The sequence below is a fragment of the Coenobita brevimanus genome, chromosome 25 (genome assembly GCF_032717465.1).
Source record: "Coenobita brevimanus isolate Jiangsu-jjx chromosome 25, ASM3271746v2, whole genome shotgun sequence".
Lineage (NCBI taxonomy): Eukaryota > Metazoa > Arthropoda > Malacostraca > Decapoda > Coenobitidae > Coenobita > Coenobita brevimanus.
Window position 1 is genome coordinate 22,587,491 of NC_136978.1, and position 25,913 is coordinate 22,613,403.

Below are 25,913 nucleotides of genomic sequence, written 5' to 3' on the forward strand. Positions count from 1 at the left end.
TTTTTTTACAAAGTAGTAGGATTGCAAGTAAAAAAATGACACATAAACAGCATGTACTACATAAAAGCAAGAGAGTAGACTCAACCAATGTCAAATAAGTGAACAATATGGCTAAGTTGATGTACTTAAGTGTAGAACGAATGGTATCCAAATTATTAGAGATAAAAGACTATGTCATAGAAAATGAGCCACATATTGTTTGTCTAACAAACAAAATTAATCCCAAGGATATCAAACAACTCTTTAGATTTGGATGTACAATATTCGGCGACAAGACAGAAAAAAAAAAAAAAAGAGGAGGAGTTATAATACTAGCAGAGAAAAGACTCCAAAAGAGATAGAAATTGACATAACTTCACAAGTCGAATTAACTACAGTAAAGATTAGTACATTCATTCATTCATTACCAGACGCCATGTATCCCAGACGGGGTGGCCAGGGGCTTAGAGTTAATTGTTTTACATGGAAGGGCACTAATCCTCCACCAACCCCACTTTATACTTAGGGATGCCAACAGCATCTGGTGTTCCCAGGCGGTCACCCATCCAAGTACTAACCAGCCCCAACGTTGCTTAACTTCGCTGATCGGACGGGAAGCGGTGTACTCAACGTGGTAGTTCATCAGAAGGGATAATAATTGTGGCAGATTTAAATGCGTCTCCCAAGAAAAACACATGGGAAGAGGTGAATATGAAGAACTGGCAGAAAAGACAATTCAGAGTTTAAGAACCTCCTATACAGCATGGAAGAAAAATCTGAATTATACTAATGGGAGATTTTGACACTAACATAAACTGGAATACGCTAGATGTTAAACACCATGAAAGTTGTTGGGATCTTATACAGGAAAGTTGTTGCCCATGATCTTTTACAGGAATTTTTTCTAACACAACATGTAAAGGAGAACACCAGAAAAAGAGGACCAGAAGACCCCTCATTTTATATCTCATATTTACTGGGCAAGAAAATGAAACTGACAGTATAATCTGTCACCCCCCATTCGGCAAAAGCGACCATGCAGTACTAGTTTACAATTTCAGGATAGCATATGATATAGTTAGAGGTAATGGATATTACAAAAAGAGGCAAAACTACAAAAAGGGCAACTGTCTTGACCTAAAGAAGTACTTTAAGGATATAGATTGGGAAAAGGAGCCAAGAGGACAAGATATAAATGTTATATATAAAAAATTCTGTGAATTTTACAAGACAGGAGTCCATAATAATGTCCCATTGCACAAGGAAACGGAAATAAAGATAAAGTACTGGTTTAATACTGATTGTATAAATGCAGAATAGAAAAGAGATATGCTGTGGATCAGATACAGATGACAAAAATGTGAGAGAGTATACAACAACTACAAGCAGGCAAAAAATGTTTATACAAGGATAAGGGGAGATACTCAAAGGCATTTGAAGAAGACATTATAAATAAAAGTTCTGATCAGCTGAAGTTGTTATGCAGCTACATACAAAGCAAAGCAATAGTTAAGGATAAATACAATCCATCATGGATGAGAGGAAAATCTGTCTAAATGAAGAAGATATTTGCGAAGTACTAAAGAATAATTTCCAAGCAGTTTTTATTAAATAAAGTAGATTTGTAAGAGATGAAAACAAACAAGCATGCCCACACATTAACAAATATACGCATAACGAAACAAGAGGTCTGGGAAGAGATTAGGAAATTAGACAATGGAAAAGCCAATGGCTCAGACAAGATTTTGTGTTGGGTATTACAGGAATCTGCAAAAGAGGTAGGCAGTCCATTACATTTAATATTCAGAGAATCCTTAAGACAAGGAAAACTACCTGATACTTGGAAGAAAGCACACATTGTGCCCCTTTTCAAGAAAGGAAATAGACAAAATCCACTTAACTACCTATCAATATCACTGACCGGCGTTGTAAGCAAGATGTTAGAAAAACTGATATGAAGAATTTGAGTAAGTCACCTGGAAAAACTATATGATAACAAAAAGACAGTTTGGTTTTAAAAAGGGAAAATCATATGTTACTAACCAAATAAGTTACTATGATAGAGTTGCAGAAATTATACAAAAAAGAGATGGCTGGTTAGACAGCATATACTGTATTCAGATTTCAAGAAGGCATTTGACAGAGTACCACACAAAAGACTTTTATGGAAACTGTACCATCAAAGAGGAAAGAGAAATCCAAGGTAATGTGTATGAATGGATGCAAGATATTCTCAGTAAAAGGGAAATGAGAACAGTGCTAAGGGGAAATTGCTCATCATGGAGAGAAGTGACAAGTGGAGTTCCACAGGGCTTTGTGCTGGCACCAATAATGTTTTTAGTATATGTAAATGACAGACAGCAACACTGGAAATGGAAGCTACCTAAATATGTTTGCTGATGATGCAAAAATACAAAGGGAACATACAAACACAGACACTTGCATCGAGAGCTACAAGAGGAATTAATAAACTTTATGGATGGAGCAGCAGATGTCAAATGGAATCCAGTGTGGACAAAATTTAATGTCATGTAATAAAATTTGGTAAAAGTGAAAAAAGACCAGACTGGGACTATATTTTATGAAGTTCAACCCTACACACATCAGAAAGGAAAAAGGATTTAGGAGTGATTATCAGTAACAGACTATCACCGGCTGACCTCATAAATGAAAAAGTAAGAAACATGTACACATTTTTTTTAATGCAAGAAAGAAGGAACCAAAGGCCAGGAGCCCACAAACCATTCCTTCCAAGAAAAAAAAAAAAAAAAAAAACTACAAAAGAGAACCAAATTCAAGACCCGTTCATTTCAAGATGCCTGGACACACTCCATTTAAAGGACTGGAGATCATAGGAAATAGGAAATACAGACAGAGGGAGACATTTCCAGAGTTGACCTGTTGCATAAATGAAAGACTGGGAGTAACGGTTAACTCTTGCATTAGAGAGTTGGACAGAAAAGGGATGAGAATTTGTTGCTAGACGGGTGCTATGCACCCGTCATAGGGGTGAAGGGATGCAAGCAGTCAGTTCAGAGGAGCAGTGACTATTGAAGTAGCGATAGAAAAGAGATAAAGATGCAACAATGCGGCGAAGAGACAAAGGTTGAAGGGAGCCAGTAATAGGAGGAGAGTTGATGAGATGAAAAGCCTTTGACTCCACCCTATTGAGAAGAGCTGTATGTGAGGAGCCTCCCCACACGAGAGTTGTACTCTAATCAGGGGCGAATAAAACCCGTATATAAAGTCAACAACTGTACAGGGGTAAAGAAGGTACGGAGTCGGCTTAGCACACCTAATCTCTTGGAAGCAGATTATACAAGAGATGCAATATGATTTTTCCAAGATAAGTCCCGAGTGAATGAAACCTCAAGCATATTCAAGGATGATGGAAGATTGAGCTGGATATTATTAAACCTAAGAGGGTACTCCTGTGGAAGATTGTGTCGGGATGATAGGTGTAAAAACTGAGTTTTTGATGCATTAAAAACAACAAGATCAATTTTACCCCAGTCAGAGATATGAGCCAAGTCAGACATTAGGTTTGCCATAGCCTCATCCCTTGTTTGTTGAAGTAACTGCTGAGATAGATGTTGCGGGAACCGAATGGAAAGGTGAAGGGTGGAATCATCAGTGTACGAGTGGATAGGGTTAGATGTACAACTTAGAAGGTCATTGATGAATAAAAGGAAGAGTTGGTGATAGAACAGAGCCCTGAGGAACACCACTTTTGATAGATGTAGGAGAAGAACGATGGCCGTCTACAACAGCAGCTTTAGAACGACCAGAAAGGAAGCTATTGATGAAGGCACAGATAGAAGGATAGAAACCGTAAGAGGGCAGTTTGGAAATTAAAGATTTATGCCAGACTCGATCGAAAGCCTTTGAGATGTCAGGTGCAATGGTAAAGCTTTCACCAAAGTCCCGAAAGGAGAATGACCAGGAGTATGACAGGTAGGTGAGAAGATCACCAGTGGAGCGTCCCTGACGGAACCCATACTGACGACCAGAAAGAAGATTGTGATAGGAAAGATGCTTTAAAATTTTTATATTAAGAATTGACTCGAAAACTTTTGAAACACTGGATGTTAAAGCAATTGGATGATAGTTAGGGGGTTGGGAACGGTCACCCTTCTTTGGGACTGGCTGAATGAGAGCGAATTTCCAGTAAGAATGAAAGGTACAAGTTGACAGACAAAGGCGAAAGAGTTTACCTAGGAAGGGTGTAAGCACTGAAGTACAGTTCTTGAAAACAACAGGAGGGACTCCATCAGACTCATATGCCTTGTTAGTATTGAGGCCAGTGATGGCATAAAATACATCAGCTGAAGAAATTTTAATGTCAGCCATGAAGAAGTCTGGGGGGGGGTTGAGTGATGGAAGAACAGCACCGGAATCATCTAAGATGGAATTGGAGGAGAAAGTCTGAGCGAAGAGATCTGCTTTATCAGCAGAAGAAATAGCTACAGAGCCATCAGAATAGAAAAGAGGAGGGAAGGATGATGAGGTAAGGTTGTTACAAAGGTTTTTGGCAAGGTGCCAGAAGGAGTGGGAAGAATTCAAGCCGGAGAGTTGAGAGCACACAGTACGGATGAAATTATTTTTAGCAGTGTGAAGAACAAACTTAGCACGATTCTGGTCAGAAGAATAACAAATTGTGATTCAGGGGTGGGTTGGCTCTGGTACCTTTTATAGGCTCTTTTCTTGTTGTGGTCAGCATTAGAACAAACGTGATTAACCCAAGGCTTTCTTGCATTAGTCAGAGGATATGAGAAGGGAATGTATGCTTCCATGCCCGAGAGAATAACCTCCGGTAGCATTCACATGTATAAATGAAGACATGCTGAGAAAGATAACATCATTCATGAGGATTCATGAGGCCAACTCTGGAGTATGCATCGGTAGTCTGGAATCCACATCTCAAAAAACATGTAGATAAGATTGAAATGGTAGAAAGGGCCACTACAAGATGGGCACCAAGTTTAAAGGACCTAAACTATGAAGAATGACTCGACATATTAAACCTAACAACATTACAGAAGAGAAAGAAAAGAGGAGACATGATTATGTTAAATAAATGTATCGCAGGAAAAGAGAAAATGGACGTAAATGAATATATAACCTATGGGGAAGTAACATTAAGAGGACACAGCAGAAAACAGTACAAAAAAGAGAGGTGATAAAGACGTAAGGAAATTCAGTTTCCCAAATAGAGCAGTTGATCAGTGGAATGCACTACCGAATGAAATAGCGTGTTCCAAAACAAATAATAAATTTAAAGACGTATGATAAAAATGTTTCAAAACACAGGATAGTACGATCTTGGCTATTCATGTAAAGATACAGTTAGGTAAGAACAATTAGATAAGAACACACACACACACACACACACACACACACACACACACACACACACACACACACACACACACACACACACACACACCTCGTCATCCTAAAATTTCCACTTTCCCCTGTTTTATTTAATTATTTATTTTAATCCTCTCGCTACATCTCCCCTTCCTCACACCTCTCCATTTGTCAACCCCTTCCCTCACTAATCAGCTGTATATGCTCTTCCCTATACCTCTTGTTCGTCTTCCCTGATCTAATTTTTATCATACCTTAGGTATCCCTTTTCCCACATCTCGTCTTTTGCAACACATCTACCTTCCTCTAGTCTGCCATTTTCCACTCCCTAGGATATATATATATATATATATATATATATATATATATATATATATATATTTATATATTTAATAATAGAACAGAGGAAGGAAAAGCAAATGAATAAAAAAATAATAATAATCCATACACCAGATTACTGATGTTCTCTGTTCATAAAATATCTGTAACAGTTAGACTTGAACAGCTGTAGGTTGAAGTTTGGAGGGAAACAACTCTGGGGAAGCGAGTTCCAAAGAGATGCAGTACGGAGAATGAAAGAATTCTGATGGGCAGAAGTTCTGCAATATGGTTGAGTGACATTCCAGTCATGAGCACTACCAGATGCCTGTGTGGCATGAGGGAAGGCATGGAGAGGTGGCACCGTGGACGCAACTTCGTCTGAGCATTTGCCATAAAAATATCTGTAAAATAATGCAAGGGAGGCAACATTCCTTCTTACTTGTTGGAGAGGTAGTTTATTTGTAATGGCAGGGATGTTAATAATTCTAACAGCCTTGTTCTGAATTTTGTCTAGTTGTTTTAATGCAATCTCTCCACATCCATTCCACAAGGGTGAGCAATATTCAAGCTGAGAGCGCACATGACTCTTATAAATTATAGCTAACTGTTCGTCAGTGAAGGAGTTACGGACTCTGTACATTAATCCAAGTTTCTTTGTGGTGGTTTTAGCAACTGATCTAACATGAGAGGTCCAGCTGAGTACATTGTTAAGTGAGATGCCAAGAATTTCAATATTTTTGGAGATGGGAATACATGTATATTGGTAGTACTGAAGGTAATATACGAATCAGGCAGTATCTGTCTATTAGCAAACTGTGCATCATTAGCTTTACTAGCATTAAATGAGACAAGGTTGTTTTGTCCCCATTCGCTGATCGTAGATAGGTCTTGATTTATGGAAATGGCTGTACTGAGTTGAGAGGTAAAGATATTAGACTTTGTAAATGGGTGTCTGAGTGTGAATGAACTATGTAGTGTTGAGTCATCTGCATATGAGTGGATGGGATTGTGGGTGACAGATAAGAGATCATTAATGTGAACTAGGAATAGGGTTGGCGCCAGAACTGATCGCTGCGGGACGCTGGCATTATCTGAGTGGAAATTGGAATTTACATAATATAGTTTTATTTTCCTGTCACTGAGATAGGAGATCAAAGGAACAAAAGACGTTAGTCCATAGCAAGGGAGTTTGGACAGCAGGGAACGGTGCCATACTCTATCGAAAGCTTTAGAAATATCAAGGGCTACTGCATGAGTTTCTCCATATAGGTCAATTGATTGATGAATGGTATGAGTTAGGAGACCGAGTATGTCAATGGTGGATCTTTCGTGGCGAAAACCATATTGTTTATCACTAATCGAGTTGTTGGATTCAGGATGTTTAACAATGTGCTTAATAATTAAAGTTGCAAATACCTTACCAAGAGAAGATGTGACTGCTATTGGTCTGTAATCAGAGGGGTTAGAGGAACTTCCTTTCTTCGGAATTGGGTGGATATTGGCTTCTTTCTATGAATTGGGAATGAAGAAGTACGTATGCATAGTCCGAATAATATAGCTAGAACAGAGGCAAGTTTAGGGAAACACCTTTTCAAAACAATTAGCGGAATTCCATCTGGGCCTGGAACTTTGTTGGTGGGTAAATTATCTAGGATGGATTTTACATATCTTGTATGTATTTTAAGTGGAACAATTTCGGGAGAGGCAAGTTCTAGTACTGGGACGTTCTGGCTGGCATTGTCTTTGGTAGAATTTCTGGCAAATGTACAGTAATCCCTCTAATATCCGAACATCCCCACTAACCGGACATAATCCTCCTGGGATCCAATATTCCCAAAATGGGCCAAAAACCGTAAAAAATTCGAAAAAAATCTGACTTTTCTCCATCCCATAATTTGAAATTCCCACCTGGCGCCAAACAGCTGTTACACCATGGTCCCTTCACCCCTTCCTTCCTCCCCCTCCCCCCTCCCCTGTCAGGTTGCCATTTGGTATTTTTCATTACCAAGTCTGGGCCAATTTGGTAATGAAAAATTCGTTTGGTAATGAATTAGAATAATGCATTACCAAATGGATTTTTCACATGTATGAGGATACACAGGATGGAGATGGTGGATTGTTTGCTCTCTCTGATTAATCTGCTACCCTACATAGTGTGAAAATAATCAACATGGTGTTAGTTATAAGGAGAGTGATTACATGTATTTCCACTTGTATATATAATTAGTGAAGAATATATGCTAGCTTTACGAATTTGGTAATGAAAAGTTATATTTGACAATGAAAGTTGAGGAGGTTGGTAATGTGGCTGTTGCGATCTGGCAACTGTGTTACCCCACCAACATCAACAGTCACAGCTTAACTCCGATGGAGAGCAGATACTCATAACAGTGCAAGCCACAGGTGCTTGTTGTTTGTGAATAAACAGTGAATAAACTGCAATACCTTGCCACTAGAACACACAGGAATTTACAGTGTTGTGCAGTGTTAAGAAATTAGAATTTAGAGTGCAGAGGATTAACTGTGGACTGCAAACTGGCGGTTCAAACCAGTCCAAGAGCAAGGGACTTGTAAGTACCCAGAATGTTTAATATTGTATAAACTCACCTCTAAAACCTCATTTTATGGTTCTTTTGCATTTATTTTAGTCTTTTATGTCCCTTATTGGTGTGATTTGGGTCTTAAATAGGTGCAATGCATGTCCAGAGGGAGTTGTATAGGTGTTTTTCAGAGTTAGGGTCCATAAGTACAAGTCCATAAGCTGGGGCCCAATATCCGGACAGGACCACTATCCGGACCTGCCTATGGCTCTATTGATCCGGATATTGGAGGGGTTACTGTACTGGCAAAAATATCTGCTTTCGCACGTGGGTCATTTGTAATGTTGCCATCTGAAGATTTTAGTGGGGGAATGGATGATGGTTTGTTAAAGTTATTATTGAAAGAATTAAGAGTTGACCAGAATATTCTATTGTCATTGGGATTGTTAAGTCGTTTTGATGCTTGCTTTTGATGAAAGTTTGATTTAGCTAGATTTATTACAGCTTTTTCATGATTTCTAGCAATTTTAAGTTGAGAGAGTGATTCAGATATTATTGATTTTAAGTAAGATTTATATGCTAATGACTTTTGGGCTGTTGCTCTGGCACCATTTTGGAGAGTTCGATCTTTTAGTGAACTGTTGACTTGGTATGAATAAATCCATACCAGCTAGTATTAAGTCGCAAATGTGGGACTGGGTAGAATTGGGATCACTAGAGAAGAAAGGTTGCCATGGAATGTCAGCAAGATAATTTCTAAATCCATCCCAGTTTGCCCTATCAAAGTGCCATCAGGTCACCCTGACAGGTTCAGAACGGGGAGGTGTGGGGGGTTAACTAATGAGGCTTTGATGAGATTGTGGTCAGAGGATCCAAGTGGTGACAATATCTCTATCATGTATTGATCTGGATTATTTGTCAATAATAAATCCAAGAGATGGGCATTGTGGTCAGGATTATCAGGTATTCTGGTTGGCTGCTTTACCAGCTGGGTGAGATTAAACGATACTGCAAACAGCTCGCACTCTAGACCAGCGTCATCAATCCTGGAATAATGCAATAACCATTCAACATTATGTATGTTAAAATCACCCAAAATGGTAATTTCGGTGCTAAGGGCAAGGTTAAGGTTACTCAACTGCATGGATAATAATGGGATCAAATAAACTGAGTTCCGAAGAAGCACTGGGGGAGCAATAAACTACACAGATATATTTGGTAATATTCTGATAGTTAAGTTTATACAATGAGTAATCAAAACTGGATGAAGTGAAGTTTAAAATAGTGTCAACTGCATATTAGGATTTGATATTACAACAGGTGCCGCCCTTGTTAAGGAAATTAGTGAGGAGATGGTAACCGGGAAAAAAAATGTGGATATATCAGTAGAGGTTGAGATTTGTGGTTCTGTGAGGAAAAGGGCCAGAGGGGATATGGATTGAAGGAAAAAATAAACTGTGTTTAAAGTTATGCAAAGGCCATGCATGTTGGTGAAGAATAAGGCCGCGCTTTCACTTCTCTGCTGACGAGCATCATTGGAAATTGCAAGAGTAGCTGCTGGCACAGTTGCTTGATGGCGACCGGGAGGACCTTGTGCCCCTAGCCCTATCCCTGTCGATGGTGGGAATCCGAGGTACCACTTCATTTGATAGTAACATTGCAGCGGCCATTGCTAAGGAGAGTGAATAGAAGGTGTGATATGTTATGCGCGTGTAGTGTGGTGTAGACAGTTGAAGGTAGAGGTATTATGAGAGCATGCTGGCCTACTCTCTGTGTGAATGAATGCACTGAAAATATTCAGCAAAGGGAGATGGTCAGGATCAAGTCCTGAGGGTTGGTGAAACGGGAGCTCCAGCTTTCCCTATCACCAGCTTGCCATCCACCTCGGGAGTCCTGCCCTGTTCGGCAGGTGCTGGAGTCTAGCCCTCGTATACTACCCCTACTCATTTTTTTTTCCTGTTCTTTCTCCCTGATATCTCATATACTGCCCCCACTCATTTTTTTTTTCCTGTTCTTTCTCCCTGATATCCCCTTTTTGACACCTCCCCCTCCTTGCACCCTATCACCTTCCCTTGATCTGCCCACTCCATAACTGCACCCCTTTCCCACAACATCCACCTTGCTTTTCATCGTGCTCTTCCTTAACTTATTGTTTAACCAACATTCCCACTTCTTCCCCACTTCTCATACCTCGCTCCTTGTGTTCTATATGTATTTTTTTTTCCCCTATCTTCGACTTTTCCAAGCTTATAGTTTCCATCTCCTCAACCCTTATGCACTTCTCTGGTCTATCGAACCATTTTTTCGTTCCTTTCCCATTTTTTACACATTCCCCCCCACACACACACAAACCGTTCTCTTCTTCCCCAGTCCAACCTTTTTTACGGACCTTACCAATTCTCCTTCCAATACTTAAAGGTCTTCTTCTCTAATCTAATTTATTGTACCTTATACCTTTTCTTACATTGGGAAAATTTGCTAATTCGGAAGATACGGCGCCCTTTTATATTATCATTTGAATTAAGCAGATTTTGCTTCAGAACAGTAGTGTTATTATTTCAAAAGATCACACTTGTGAGACTTTCTTCACACTTTTAACAACTGTCTGTCTTGTACCCTGTTATCTTCCTGCTACTTTATTTTTTTCTTCCAGTGACATTGGTCTCTTTTTGCCACAGAACAGATAAAATGAAAATTTACTATTTCATATTTTATTATTATACAGGGAGTAGACTGTAGCACCATTCGAGCAGGGTGGTACTCCCAAGGTGGATGAAAAGCTGATGACAGGGAGAACTGGAGCTCCCTTTTCATCATCCCTCGGGACTAGCTTCTGACCATCCCCCTTTGCATAGCTTTTTCAATGTTTCAGTAACAGAGAGTAGCCAGCATGCTCTCCAGTACAAGTTCCTGTAACTGTCAATACCAAACTACATGCACATTACACACTTCACTTTTGTTCGGAAAAAAAAAAAAAAAATGGCATCAACAAGCCAAGCCTCGGAGTCCCCAGGAGGAGGGGGACCATTCAAAGCCCCCCCTCCTCCCGTTGACGACCCATCGAGATGCCCAGAACCACTGTCTGATTCATTTCTGCAACATTTGCAGCCTTTCCTCAAACTTTCTCTGTTGAACACCACTTCTCTAAACCTCACCTTCTCCTGAGACTCAGCTGGGTGAGGTGACTGTTAGCAAACCCTTCTCTGTACACTCCTACTTACGCTGTACTCGCTTCAAAGCCAAAGGTGGCTGTTATGTATATCTGTGCAATGACACATCTTGCTCACGTGTTCCTGAACTTGATTTTTTTTTTAATTCTCTACCCTGTGTGGCAGTTATGTATTGGTATGCAATGACATATCTTGCTCACGTGTTACTGAACTTGAATTTTCTTAATTCACTACCCTCTGGCTTTGGCTTTCCTCTCATTCTCTAACTTAATATATCTGTGTTGTTTACTTATCCCCAAATTCTGCTGACTATGAAAAATTCTTCGACTGTCTTACTTCCAAGGTGGAACACATCATATCCATTTCTTCTTTCTCTGAAATTTCCATTCTCGGAAATTTTAGTGTTCACCACCACCTTTGTCTCTCCTCTCCTTTCACTGATCCACTTGGTGAACAAGCCTACCTCTTTTCTATCCATAATGACCCAGAGCAGCTTGAACAGCACCCTACCTATATCCCTGACCGCCTTGGAGAGAGTTCCGACATACTTGACCATTTCCTTACAACCAATCCTTCTGCTTACACTGTTGTTTTTTCCTCTCTGTTGGGCTCCTCCAGTCACAACCTGTCCTATCACTCCCGTAAGGCCTGTGGACCCTCCAAAGAAGCATTGGTTGTGGCACTTTGGAGCTGCTGATTGGAAGGCCCTCTGGCAGCACTTCTTTGATTTTCCCTGGGATGATTATTGCCTCCATGGCCGAAAGCCGTCTGAGTGTGCCTTGCACATTACAGAGGTTATTCTCACGGGCATGGAAGCATACATTCCTTTTTCATATCCTTTAACTAATGCAGAAAAAAAAAATGTTTAATCACACTTGTTCTAATGCTGTCCACATCAAGGAGAAGGCCAACAAAAAGCACCGGAGCCAACCCACTCCTGAATCTCATATCTTTTATCTTTATGCCCGGAACCGTGCTAAGTCTGTTCTTCACTCTGCTAAAAATAATTTCATTCATACTAAATGCTCTGAACTCTCCAACTCGAATTCTTCCTGTTCCTTCTGGCACCTTGCCAAAAACCTTTCTAACAACTTATCATCATTCCCTCCTCTTTTCCACCCTGATGGCTTTGTAGCTATTTCGCCTATTGTTAAAGCAGAACTCTTCTCTCATACTTTCTCCTCCAGTTCCACCGTAGATGATTCCAGTGCTGGTCCTCCATCACTCTCTTCATTTGACTTCCTCATGGCTGACATTAAAATATATTAAATTGGTGTATTTTCTGCCATCACTGGTCCCAATACTAACAAGGTATATGGGTGTGATGGGGTCTCTCCTGTTGTCCTCAAGAACTGTGCTTCTGTGCGTACACCCTGCCTTTGTCTATCAACTTGCACCTGTCTTTCTTGCTGAAAGTTTGCTCTCATTCAGCGTGTCTCAAAGAAGGGTGACCATTCCCAACCCTCTAACTATCGCCCAGTTACTTTAACATCCTGTGTTTCAAAAGTTTTTGAGTCTTTTTGTAACACACAAAAAAATAAAGTATCTTCCTGATTGACAGTATGAGTTCCTTCAGGGACACTCCACTGGCAATCGTCTCACGTACCATTGAGACTCCTGATCATCCTCCATTCAGGACTTTGGCGAAAGCTTTGTCATTGTACCTGACATCTGAAAGGCTTTCAGTGGAACCTGGCATAAATCTTCAATTTCCAAATTGTCCTCTTACAGTTTCTGTCCTCCAATCTGCGCCTTCATCACACTCTTTCTGGCCGTTCCGTAGTTGCTATTGTAGACAGCCACTGTTATCCTAAAGCTATCAACAGTGGTGTTCCTCAGGGCTCTGTCCCGTCACCAGCTCTCTTTCTTTTATTCATCAATGATGCTCTAAGCTGTACATCTAACCCTATCCATTCATACACTGATGACTCCACCCTTCAGCTTTCCATTTGCTGCCTGCAGCATCCATCCCAGCAGTTACGTCAACAAACAAGGGATGAGACTATGGCACACCTAATGTCTGACTTGGGTTATATAACCTTGTTTTTAATGCATCAAATACTCAGTTCTTACATCTATCAACCTGACAAAATCTTCCACAAGAGTACCTGCTAAATTTTAACAATATCCAGCTCAATCCTGCATCTTCTCAAAACATACTTGGTGTTTCATTCTCTCGAGATTTATCTTGGAAAGAACATATTACCTCTCTTGTAAAATCTGCCACCAAAAGATTGGGTGTGCTAAGTCAACTCCGTGCCTTCTTTACCCCTGCACAGTTGTTGACTTTATGTATGGGGTTTTATTCACCCCTGTGTAGAGTACAACTCTCATGTGTGAAGAGGCTCCCCACACACAATTCTCAACAAGGTGGAGTCAAAGGCTTTTTGTCTCATTAACTCTCCTCGTTTTACTGGCTCCCTTCAACCTCTGTCTCATTGCTGCACTGTTTCTGCTTTATCTTTGTTCTTTCGCTACTTCAGCAGTCACTGCTCCTCTGAACTGTCTGCTTGCATCCCTCCACCACTACGACGGGCATGTAGCACCCGTCTAGCTACAAACTCTCATCACTTTTCTGTCCAACTCTCTAAGCCAAGAGTTAACCGTTACTCCCAGCCCATCATGTATGCAACAGGTCAACTCAGGAACTGTCTCCTTGTGTCTGTACTTCTTACTGCCTATGATCTCCAGTCTTTTGAGCGCAGTGTCCAGGCATATCGAAATTAACGGATCTTAAATTTGGCTCTTTATCTTGATTTTGTTGTTTCTTGGAGGGAACAGTGCAGGCTCCTGGCCTTTGGTTCCTTCTTCCTTGTATTTAAACACTATATATACTGTATATTGTCATATAACACTGGTATTTCCCCTCCCCCAGAACAACCGTGCAAGCAGATGGAGTTCCGATGTGGTGACGGCAAGTGCATCCCGCAACGGTGGCAGTGTGACGCAGAGTTTGACTGTGACGACCACTCCGACGAGGACAAGACACTTTGTGGTGAGACAGATAGGGAGAGGGGAGAGGGGGAATGAGGAGCGAAAGAAAAAAAGGGTAAAAAAGAAAGTAGAGAAAGGAGGGGAGGGAGAAATTAGTCCATTTCTTCCCTCTTCCATTATTTTCATGTCTCCTTCCTCAATCTCTTTCTTCTTCCATAACTGTTTTGGCATTGTGTATCCTCTTTATCTCTTATCCTTCCTCTTGTCCTTTCTTTCTGCTCTCTTCATCTTTTTCTTGTCTCCTATTCACGTTTATTTATTTATTTATTTTTGCCACACATTTCCTTCCTCTGTTTCTTTCTCTTTTTTCATCCTTTGTCACCTTTTCATCATTTTCTTTCTCATCATCATCATCATCATCCGGACCTCCTTTCCCACCCAAGGGCAGGGTGAGGAGTAGCAATGTCCAGACAGCCCAAAATTGCCCAATCCAATGGGCCATGCTTCCATTCACTCATCATTCAAGCCCCCGGAATCCTGGTTCTATCGGATACACCAAAAATATTCACCACTTTCTGTAGCTTCACATATCGTATCCGACAGAATCAATCCAGACGCTGCCACGTTAAAAAGGGGTGCCAAAAATCCCAGATCATGCATATCTCCTCACAAAATTCAGCCAGCCAGCTCGATCTCCTGTCAGTTCCCTAGCCTCACCGACTTCCAAACCTCTCTTCCGCACACATTCATCCACTATATCTCTCCACCTTCTTCTTGGCCTACCTCGCCTCCTCCCTCCTTCGAATTTTCTTTCTAATTATCTATTTTCTATCTCTTCTTTGCCTTTTTGCTCCTATGTCTCGTCTTCTATCATTCTTCATGCATTCCATGTCTCTTTCTCGCTCTTATTTTCTTCCTCTTTATCCATATTCACTTTCTCTCCAATAAATAGTCCTTTTTCTTCTCTTCTTCTTCTTCCTCTTCATTTCTTTTTTTCTTCTTCATACTTTCTTCTTCATGGTTTTCTTCTTTTTCGTGTTCTCTACTTTTCTTCTTTTTTCTTTTCTTTGTCTTCTTTCCATCATCATCATCATCTTCTTCTTCTTCTTCTTCTTTGCTTCTTCTTCTTCCTCTTTGCTTCTTCTTCTTGTTCTTTGCTTCTTCTTCTTCTTCTTTGCTTCTTCTTCTTCTTCTTTGCTTCTTCTTCTTTTTCTTCTTTGCTTCTTCTTCTTCTTCTTCTTCTTCTTTCCTCTTCATCTTCTTCTTCTTCTTCTTCTTTCCTCTTCATCTTCTTTTCCTGTTCTTTTCTTAATCTTTTTCTTCTTGTTATCTTCTTCTTTTCTTCTTCTTCTTTTCTTCTTCATTTCTGCCTGTCCATTCCTTCCTCATCTTTTTCTTCCCGTTCTCATATTCTTTCTTTTTCTTTTCTTATTTTTCTTTTCTTATTTTTCTTTTTCTTTTCTTTTTCTTTTCTTTTCTTTTTCTTTTCTTCTTTTCTTCCTCTTCCTTTCTTCATCATCCTCTTTTTCTTCTTTTCATCTTCTTTTCTTCTTTTCATCTTCTTTTCTTCTCCTCCTCCATTTTCTTCCTGTTTTTCTTCTTCATCATCGTTTTCTTCGTTATTTTCTTGTTCATTTCTTCGTCTTTCCCTTTTTTCTTCTTTTTCTTATTCTTTATTCATGTTTCTTTTCTTCTTTCTTCTGCTTGGTCTTTTTCTTTTTCCTTTTATTTTTATTTTTCCTTCTCCTCCTCTCTCTCTCTCTCCATTTTATTTGTCTCATTTTTCTTTCTCGTAGAGGTTTTGTTTTATTCTTCTGCTTGGCACCCTTCTTCATCTGTTCGTATTCCTTACCCTTCTTGTCCCCTCTCTTTTCTCCTCGGATCTTTTTTCTTTCGTCTGTCACATCTTTCCTCCTCTTCTTATCTTCATTTTTCTTCAGCTTCCTGTTTTCTTCCTTTGAATCTTCATCATTTCCACCTATCTCTACATCATTCCTTTCTCTGTCTCCTCATCTTCTTTTCTTCCTCAGTCATTTGTACTTTTCTTTTCCCACTTTATCCTTTCGTTTATTTGTACCAGTAATCTTTGCTTCACATCTTCTCTTACTTCTTTCCTGTTTTTCGCATGTCTCCTCATCATACTATCTTCCTTTTTCCTCATAATTTTCTTCCTATCTTCTTTTTTCCTCATAATTTTCTTCCTCTACCTCTTTTTTTTTTTCCTTCTTGTTCTTTGCTTCCTCCATCGTTTCATTGACAGTTTTCTGCATTGTCTTCTTTATCTTTCTTACCCCATCCTCTTCTTGCAGTCTGCCTCCATCCTCCTATTCCATTGTCATCCTTTGTTTTTCGTATTCCATTTCCGTTTATGGTGTTTTTCTCTCCCTTCCTTTTTCTTTTCTGTCTCATCATTATTCTTTTTCCTCCCTTTCTGAAATGTACCATTCTTTTTCTACAGTAAATTCTCAATTATCCGTTGTAATTCACCCAATCCCCTACCCCGGTTAAAGCAAAAAATGCCGGATATTGTATAGTACCCCCCACACACACACACAGCTGGCTCAGCATTCAGTGTTGCATATGGTATTGTGTTACTGTCCATTCTGACTAAAATGCAGTTGCGGATAAAACTGCGGAGGTTAAGATATTAATTTTTGCAGACGCAGACACAACTGCGGATTATTTTTACCTCCATGTCTGCGGTTGCGGATGTGGATTTTTTTTACGCATATTACAGTACATTTATGCAGTATAAACTTTTAGTCCAGATATGTCTGTATATTAACATAGCATGTGTAACTATTGCAACAGATAGGTAGAGAGAGAGAGAAGAGGAACAATGAGAGAAGGAGGGAGGAAGAGAGCTAATAGAGAAGAAAACAGAAAGAGGAAGAGGGACTGGTAGGTGAGAGGAACAGAGATGAGAGTTGTGGATGAAAAGGAGAGAGAAAAAGAATTATGAAAAAAGAGAAAGGAGAAATATTGGATGGGTGGAGATCAGCAACCTCTGCGGTTCTTTGACGTGGAGGCAGATTATTATGTGGAGCTTTTATTATCTGAAAACGAGGCGGCGGATAATGATGCGGAGCTTTTGTTGTCTGAAGACGCGGATGCAGATAGTAATGTGGACATTATTTTCACTGTGGAGGCTTCATGGAGGCGGATATCCAATACATCACTAATGCTTTCCCAGTTTTCTCTGACATCTGATATATATACTTATACATAGGCTATATATATCATTGCATTATGTACAATACAACTCGTACCCAGGACCCCACAAACATTCCCATTTGAAACATAACCTCTTAAACTCACTCTATAGATGTAACACACATAAGAAATAGGGGGGTTAGGTTCCTGACCACCTTCATCATTCAAGAAATATTCAATAAAGATGGAAAAAATACTGGTAAATATGAACGAAAGTGCCACAGGAATTTGAGCTGTTTTCTTATTGATGTACTTTCTTAAGGAAAGTTATTGTAGTACCACATACATCTCAGACGATTGACATTTGATTTTTGATTTAAAAAAAATATTGGAGAATAAACGAAATATACCTTCTGTACTTGGCGATCTTAAAGCAGGCCATCTGGACGCCTTCGTTAGCATGTTTATTGCCTGTCCCCCCAACTGGACATAATGTCACCACACCAAACAAACTCAAATGTATTCAATTTAAAACCATAAATAGCAGTGGAAGTGTTTTGCAGCATGTTCTGCGCCCCAACTTCTTGGGTACAGACACGGTGCAGCCTTGGGTTCTTTATTCCCGACCGTGTCAGTACTAGTAAGGAAGGAAAAACACAAACACCACTGGTCAAAGGCACACTTATATATTTTCAAAAGACAAACACACACCGTTCTATGAGCAAAACTAAGAAACTTACATTGACTTAGAATAATGTTTACAACAATCACTTTCCACCTAGTTCAGCAAGTCTGGCTTATACATGGAATTTCACCTTCCTGAAGTAGGGTTATATCTACACAGTGTCACAGACAATATTCCACATAATATGTCAGGTACATCATATCCACACATACAGACAGCATAATACAGTATACCCATTCCGATAGGTGCGTGACATAGATGACGGCATATATTCAAGCCCTTAAGCCTAGGGATTCACGTGACATAGACGAGGTCCTAGCTAGTACAATATATACACATAACATAGACGAGGCCCTAGCTAACCTTAAACTATGTACGCGACACATGGGATGAGAGTATATGATGTCTCACACTTGATGGGGGGGAGGGGTATTAGTAAGTCTAGGGTGGGTTTATTCGTGTGGGGAACGGGGGCTGGGGGTCTTGGGGAGGGAGAGGGAGAGCACACTGGGGGAAGGGTCACATTGATGTATACTGCCCAGGGGGAGGGGGTGACACTAAGAGGAGAATTGCTGCTATTGGGGAACCGACCCCGGGGGGGGGAGGGTGTCGAACACTCCACGCATGAGATCTTAGGTAGAGTTCCCTATGGCACGCTGAGGGAAGATAACACTGCGGCTGCCGGGGGGGAGGATGTATGGGGGGGGGAAGGTAGATTACTGGGGAGGGTTGTACAACACTGGGGAGACACACGGGGAGGAGTCACAGGAGTTAGTTCACATGGGGAGGGATCCAGTAGCACTGGGGAAGCTTATAATCATAGTGGTACTCATGATTCGTGCGGAAGGGAGGACACGGACGACAAGGCAGGAGGGCCTTAGCCTGGAGCTCCAGATGACGGCCAGGCGTTGGAGGTGGGCTGTCCGGTGCGTAGTACAGGGGAGAGTAGGCCGTGTTGCCGCCACTAGCCCTGGAGGAGTGGGCGGGTGGTGTGTTGGGCAGCTCCCTAGCCGCGACAGCCCAGCAGGAGATTGGGCTCTCCGGGCTAGGGCCAAAGAGGGCCAGAAGACGCACTGCTTGGCGCTGGCCCTTAGTCGTTGTCGGGGTCCTAAGAGAGGACCTGGAGGGGCCCAGGCCTAGGGTCGACCGGGAGGAGGGCGGTGCCCTTGTTGGGCTGCTGTCTCGTCTGGCAGGGGCAGCCGTCAGGGAGGAACTGCGGCCACCTGCACCAGGGGAAGTCTGGCCGCCGCAGCGAGTGTCTGGAGAGGCCTACTGACTCCAGGAACTGCAGTCTCGGCTGGAGGAGGAGGAGGCCATCAGGGCTGGACTGTGGCCTCTCATCCTGGCGGAACCTGACGGCACCTAGGGAAGGCGAGGCTGCAAGGACTGGACACCTGGCCTCAGGGATGTCTCGCCCAATCTGGTCTCGGGTGAGGTGCCTGTAAGGGAGCAAATCCTGCCTTCTCGGGTAGAGAGGTAGAGGGACGCCTCACTCTGCCGCAGGAGTGATGGGCAGGACCTTGGGGACTAGCGGAAGGAGGGCAGCCGAGGGCCGAGCCTCCTGCTTGACGGGCCCGTAGGGCCCCGCCAAAACTCTGGTCTGGGGTGTGCGGGGGAGGTCCAGGGGATGTTCCCTCCGTCAGGCAGCGCTGTTGGGCACTGCCTGTGCTCCTAGGGAAGGCAGGAGTGAGGGAGTACTCTCCCGGGCACCGCCGACACGGGCGGCTGAGAGATAGTGCCCGTTGGGCTCTCCCGGCCACAACCATGGATCTGGCGGAACCTGCACTCCAGCTGTAGGGTCTGGGACTCCTGACCCATTGATGTCGGGAGGAAGAGATTGGACGTACTCTCCCAGCTTGCGCCACAGCCCCGATGGAGTGTGCCCTCCTTCTGCTGGGGTCAGGATTCCTGTCCCTGGAATGGTGGGAGGAAGAGATCAGATGAACTCTCTCAGATATTGCCACAGCTCCGACGGAGAGTACCCTCCCTCCGATGGGGAAGGGTTTGTCCCAGGGATGGTGGGAGGAAGAGGTCGGACGAACTCTCTCGGCTTTTGCCACAGCTCTGACGGAGCGTGCCGTCCTCCTGTAGGGGGATAGCAACTCTTGAGGCTCCTCTTGAGTCCTCTGTTAAATAGGAGGCTGATCCAGAGGACTCGGCATCCTAGGGTGTGCTTGGGACTTTGCCACTGCAAGTTCCACCCCGATTCTGTTGAGCATTCCCACTGCTGAAGAGTAGTGTACTCTTCATGTACACTGCCGGGTGGTCTAGCTGCGGGGAAGAGGGGTGCCGGGTCACGGGAGAGATATGTCGCTTTTGCCTGGATGATGAGCCAGGTAAGCCAGCCTCTCCGTCATCCCCTTGTGGGGTGGGTATCACCCCCTCATACTCTCCTCCTGGGGTGGTGGTGTCGGGTTCACCCCGCCGAGCAGCTATTTCAGGAAACCTAACTGGAAACACTGAAACCTAACAGGCGAGGCTTGGCCCCCGGGACACCCCAGTGATTACAACCTGCCTAACCTAGTGCAAACAAAGATGTGCATGCTGTAAAACTGGCCAAACAATATCATGCATTAAGAGCATTCGTTAGTTACTGGCGCAGTCATCACCAGGATTGCCATTTGGTATTTTTCATTACCAAATGTGGATCAGTTTGATGATGGAAAATTCGACTGGTAATGAATCAGCATGGTTCATTACTAAACGGATTATTCACATGTAGGAAGATACTGAGGATGGAGACGGTGGATTGTCTGCTGTCTTTGATTAATCTGCTAGCTTATATAGCACAGAAATAATCAGCGTGCTGCTAATTGTAAGGAGAGTGATTATTTCCATTTGTATATATATTTAATGAAGAATAAGTGCATGCTTTAAGAATTTAGCATTGAAAAGTTAAAATTGGTAATGAAGTTGTGGAGTTTGGTAATGTGGCCGAGTTCCGATCTGGCAACCCTGATAGTCTCGTCACCGGACCACATGATGGCGAAATACTCACACAGGTTGATGACACATGACTGCACTTGACAGGGGTAATAGTAGGGGTCTTGGGTGGAACCATGGTGGTGCTGTAGTATTCCACGAGACCAAAAAGAAATGCAGACGGATGAAGAGGACACTGATCAGCAGGGCGGAGCACAGGAGACTGCAGTTCAGCCGGTCGGTTTGGCGGTGCACGGTTCGATTGGTCAAAATAGCAGGGATAATCATCTGGAACAACAAAAAATGGTATAGCTTTATAAATGTAGAAGTAACGAATTATCGAATAATGATCGTTCGAAAAATGAGAGCTACGTGTATTCTCTGCAAACCAGCTTAGTGGCGAGTTAGGGGTGAAGTATGGCATTTAGGCAAGGAATAAATTGGTGGCCCATGGCCCTATACATAACTGAGTAAGGGAGCCTGGATAATTCCACTGTACAGTCGCCCCAAGAAGTGATGGCAGAGTTCCAGATTGCTTCAGACACTGCACTGCCATGCATTCCGTGAATACTTAATAATTTCAAGGTAAACACTTCTGTACTTCATCACGTCATATCGGAAAAAAAAAAAAAATACATAGTATATCACAGTAAGAATTATGAGAAATGAATAACATGAGGCAATGATATATTTAAAAGCTAACCAGTAACATGTTTTCCCGATTTGAATGTGTAACATATTACTCCGCGTGCGGTGCACAGTACATCCCTGTGCTCATGTTTGTGTTCCAAGATTTCAAAAACTGATTATCTAGTTTCAAAGGCCAACCTAGGAAAATTCTCGTGAATGCAATACCCTACCTGTTTTTCAAATGCTATGGTGATGATATAGGAACAATAAGGATGCTGCAAATTATTATTCTTAGTAAGGATAATCTACACGAAGCTGAAGCAAGATCTTTTCTGCCTCTTATTTCTTGCTTTCCTCTAGCATATACAGTAATATATGTAATTACAGTACAGTATCCACTTATTCCCTATTGATGCAGAATTAGCAGGTATGACAGATTATACATTTTTCTCACACTAGGCAGTAAAGAGGACTAAAACATGGACTTACAAACTATTGCAGTGCAAAAGCACATACTTGTTTGATATTTTAAATCTGGAATATCTTTCTTTTTAAATTAACCGCCATGCCCTGTCAGACTGAAAATGCTGATTTGGAAGTTTTGAAATCATTGATATGTTTATTGCATTATATTATTCTTGCCAGTCATTCAGGCACTGAGGATACTAGACTATGACTTAAGTTTGCTTTCTCCATGGAGCTCCGACTCTCGGCAAATTTTCGCGGTTCTTTTATATTTCATTCACTGATATTTCTCAGGCTTATACTAAGTCTTCTACAGATTTTTCTTAGTAGAAAAATGGCCAAATGCAGTGTAATAACTCATAACTGCTTTCCTGTGAGTAAAAGTTTTCTTGTTGATCGAGCCATTTAAAATAGCCTACATGCCGCATTCTCGCTCTCTGTCGTCGTCCATGGAGATGACAACAAAAACAAAAATTAATGACTTTTAACCATTCACTAGTAGTCTAATGGTAAATATTTGGTAAGTAAAAATGACAGATTTTCATTGTTTACTGAAAACCTTTTCTTTTTAGTCTTACACTACCAAAAATAATTGCTTACTACCACACTATACTCAGTTTTTTTTTTTTTTCTTTTTTTATTGAGGCGAAGATGTACTTGACAGGCAGGTGATGATTGGCTGAATGCAACATGTTCAAATAACATTTACTAACCCAAATTTTATCCACAGGTATATGTTGTCAATTAATAATGCTGATGAGTCAAGAGGGTATGAAGTAATTTAATCAGCCAATCATCACCAACCTGTCAAGTGCATCTTCGCCTCTCTCTCACTCTCTCTCTCTCTCCCTAAAACAGTATAGAATTTTGCAACTTATTCCTGACTCCTTGAGCGATAGTCATGACATTTCAATTAGTTTCGTTTGGAATTTCTTATTATCATAACTACCAGTTTCCTACAGTTTTGAAATATATAAGTACTTTGCCATTTACTGATCAGCTAATCAGGTCAGGTGCGGGTAAGGGGATGGGTCTATTATGAAGTGGCAGGGGTAAACCGGCTCTGCTGTCAGGCCCTGCTGCGGATGTCTCTGACTGCACTGCGCAGTTGACCCTCATGCGGTGTGGTGCGATGAGGATCCGTCCCTTCTCCCTTTGGGGCTAAGATGCAAATGATTGTGTTTGAGTGGATGAGTAAATTGGGAGTGTGTCGCCCTGTGTTGGCTACCTCCTCTTCCTTGGGGGAAGCAGCCTAGGTACAGTATATAGATAGATAGATTACAGTTTTACATAATAGGTGTCTTCTTGCAAAGATATTAGAGGAGTATTATCCATTATCACTGACCGAAACCTTCTGGATACTCCGCCGTCATGAATTAGGCCAACTTTACAACACTTCTTTCTTAATCATCAGTTTATCAATATGTGCTCAAGATTCATTTCTTTAGTTTATTTTTCCATGCAGTTTGTACGGGTTTTCTGTATTATCTGCAAAACAGCTGAGTGGTGAGTGAGGGGTGGAGTGACAGCAATCAGCTAATGAATAAATTGGTGGGCCACAGTTGTTTGCACAACTGTGAGCAAGGGAATCTTGATAATATTCTGCTGTACAACACTACTTTTAAAATTATTGGTTCACCGATAAATGCTCAGGATTTATTTGTTCATTTTTCCATGTTTTTATGAATAACATTTAACAGAATGGACATGCCAAGATACTGTTCTCTAAGATGTTGCAAACTCATTGGTAAAGTTGATTCTGTTATGCCACGTTCTCAGAGATCTACTTCTTGCTCTTTGAGTACATGGGCCTGATATTGGGTTCTTTCCAAGACTGGGTCCAGAGCATACAGCCGGAGGAACAGGGCTCAAAAACACAGGCTAACCAGTCTTGCTCGTATATTACACGTAAAGAGTACAGTGACTTGGCACAATACAATATGATAGCTTACACGCACTATAGCTGCGACTTTGTCATCCAAGCTGACGGATTGGATTTGAAGCCTTCTTCGGTGAAACCAAGTTGCTCCATTTTTGTCGATCAAAGTGATACGAAGCCATCCCAAGCATTTGTCATTGAAACCAAGACCATCTTCCTATCTCACCCAAGTGTGGTCGAGATCTGTCTTGGTGCAGCCTGGGGAGAGTGAGAATGGCCAGCAAGGACACGTAAATGATAAATATAATGAAATTAGCATGATGTACATAAAATTGGGGTGCAGGTGGCTGATATTAATGACGTATAGAGCCAGTTCAGCACAAATAAGGGCTACGCGTAAATTGCATATTCGTCAGATGATCTTCTTCGGCGAACCCCTCTGTTTACACTGCGATGGGCCAGTGTAATTTTTCGGTTCTACGTATCCTGCACTGTTTTTGCGGACAGAAACCAAGCACCCCAAGACGCGCTTTGAATCCCAAGCTCCAGCTTGGATGACAAAAACATGGCTTGTGGGAGATACAGGGATTGGAGTCTGAGACCAGGGTTAATAAGGTGGCGTCCAGGCGTGGGAGGGGTCTCGTCAGGTGTGTGCTCCGGAGTGTTGGGTGAGGGCTGCTGGGTGGTGTAGAGGGAGGCCTTTCACTGGAGGGGCCTCCGTAGGTGCATCGGCCCTTGGGGCTGAGGCCGAATAGGTCGAGTAGGCATGCTGCCTTGCGCCTACCCTCAGTGGAGGACGGTTTGCCGGCTTGTCTGGGAAGGTCTCGGCCGGGAGTCCTGGGGGTGTCCCTCAGTGTCTGGTGTCTGTGGTCTCGCCTTCGTCAGGAGTCCAGCAGGGGCTGCCTGTGGCTTCTCCTTCTCCGGGAGTCCGACAGTGACTGGTGACACAGGGGTGCTGGTTGTAGTGAGTGTACCCCCAGACTCACTATACTGTAGAGCATCTCCAGACCCCTTCCAGCAGTGACTCCACTGGGGAGCTTGTTCTGCCCCCTGTGGTGCAGGGAGAGCGGGAGAGGCGTCCCGCTTGGCCTCTGGAGGAGTGAGGCATGCAATGGGCGTGACCCTCGGTGGGTGCCGAAGAGTTAGCAGATGAGGCAAGCACAGTGGGCGTTCCCTCCCCGGCAGGCATGGTGGGCGTCGCCGTAGTTCCGCTAGACCCTGGGACTGTAGGCAAGAGGAGCATGGTGGGCATCCTCTCCCCAGCAAGCACAGTGGGCATTGCCGTGGTCCAGCTTCCAGTGGGGGGTGCAGATGAAGAAAGCGCAGTGGGCATTCCCTCCCCGGCGGGCACAGTGGGCATCACCGTGGTTCTGCTCCTGGTGGGGGCAGCAGTAGAGGGAAGCACGTTGGGTGTTCCCTCTCCAACGAGCACGTTGGGCATCATTGCGGTCCTGCTGGTGGCTGTAGGTGAAAGGAGCACAGTGGGCATCCTTTCCCCAACGAGCACGGTGGGCATTGTCGTGGTCCTACTTGGGGAGTCTGTTGGCATACAGACCCTGCTCCGATTTTGGTGATCTCTGGTCCAGGTAGAGAGTAATTCAGCAGGGTAATGTACCTCTTGTGGATTCCGTTGAGGGGAAGAGGAGCGGGTGGTGGTTGGGGACGTATGCCTGTCTTGCTCGTTCTCTTGTCACACCTCCCTGTGGTCTCCCCTTGGTACCTCTCATTTTTCAGATTCTTTAGTTAGAAAACTTTATGGGTACCACACACTTTCCGACGATGAAGAGCATGCCATTTTTTCAGTGGATTTATTTGTCATACTTTTATTGACCCTCAGTCCTAAAAACTTTCCCATGAGTAGAAGA

The 25,913-nt window shown here is 42.5% G+C and overlaps 1 protein-coding gene and 1 pseudogene across 3 annotated transcripts in view; one reads left to right on the forward strand and one right to left on the reverse strand.

The window, feature by feature from the left end:
- Positions 1-25,913, forward strand: part of LpR1 (Lipophorin receptor 1) — an 838,382-nt gene that overhangs the window by 338,216 nt on the left and 474,253 nt on the right. For all 3 annotated transcript variants that reach the window (XM_080267931.1, XM_080267932.1, XM_080267930.1), the window contains exon 2: positions 14,256-14,375. In XM_080267931.1, coding sequence (XP_080124057.1) covers positions 14,273-14,375 — 103 coding nt within the window. In that variant the 5' untranslated portion in view covers positions 14,256-14,272. The remainder of the gene's footprint in view (positions 1-14,255; positions 14,376-25,913) is intronic.
- LOC145393898 (5S ribosomal RNA) lies at positions 509-626 on the reverse strand (annotated as a pseudogene).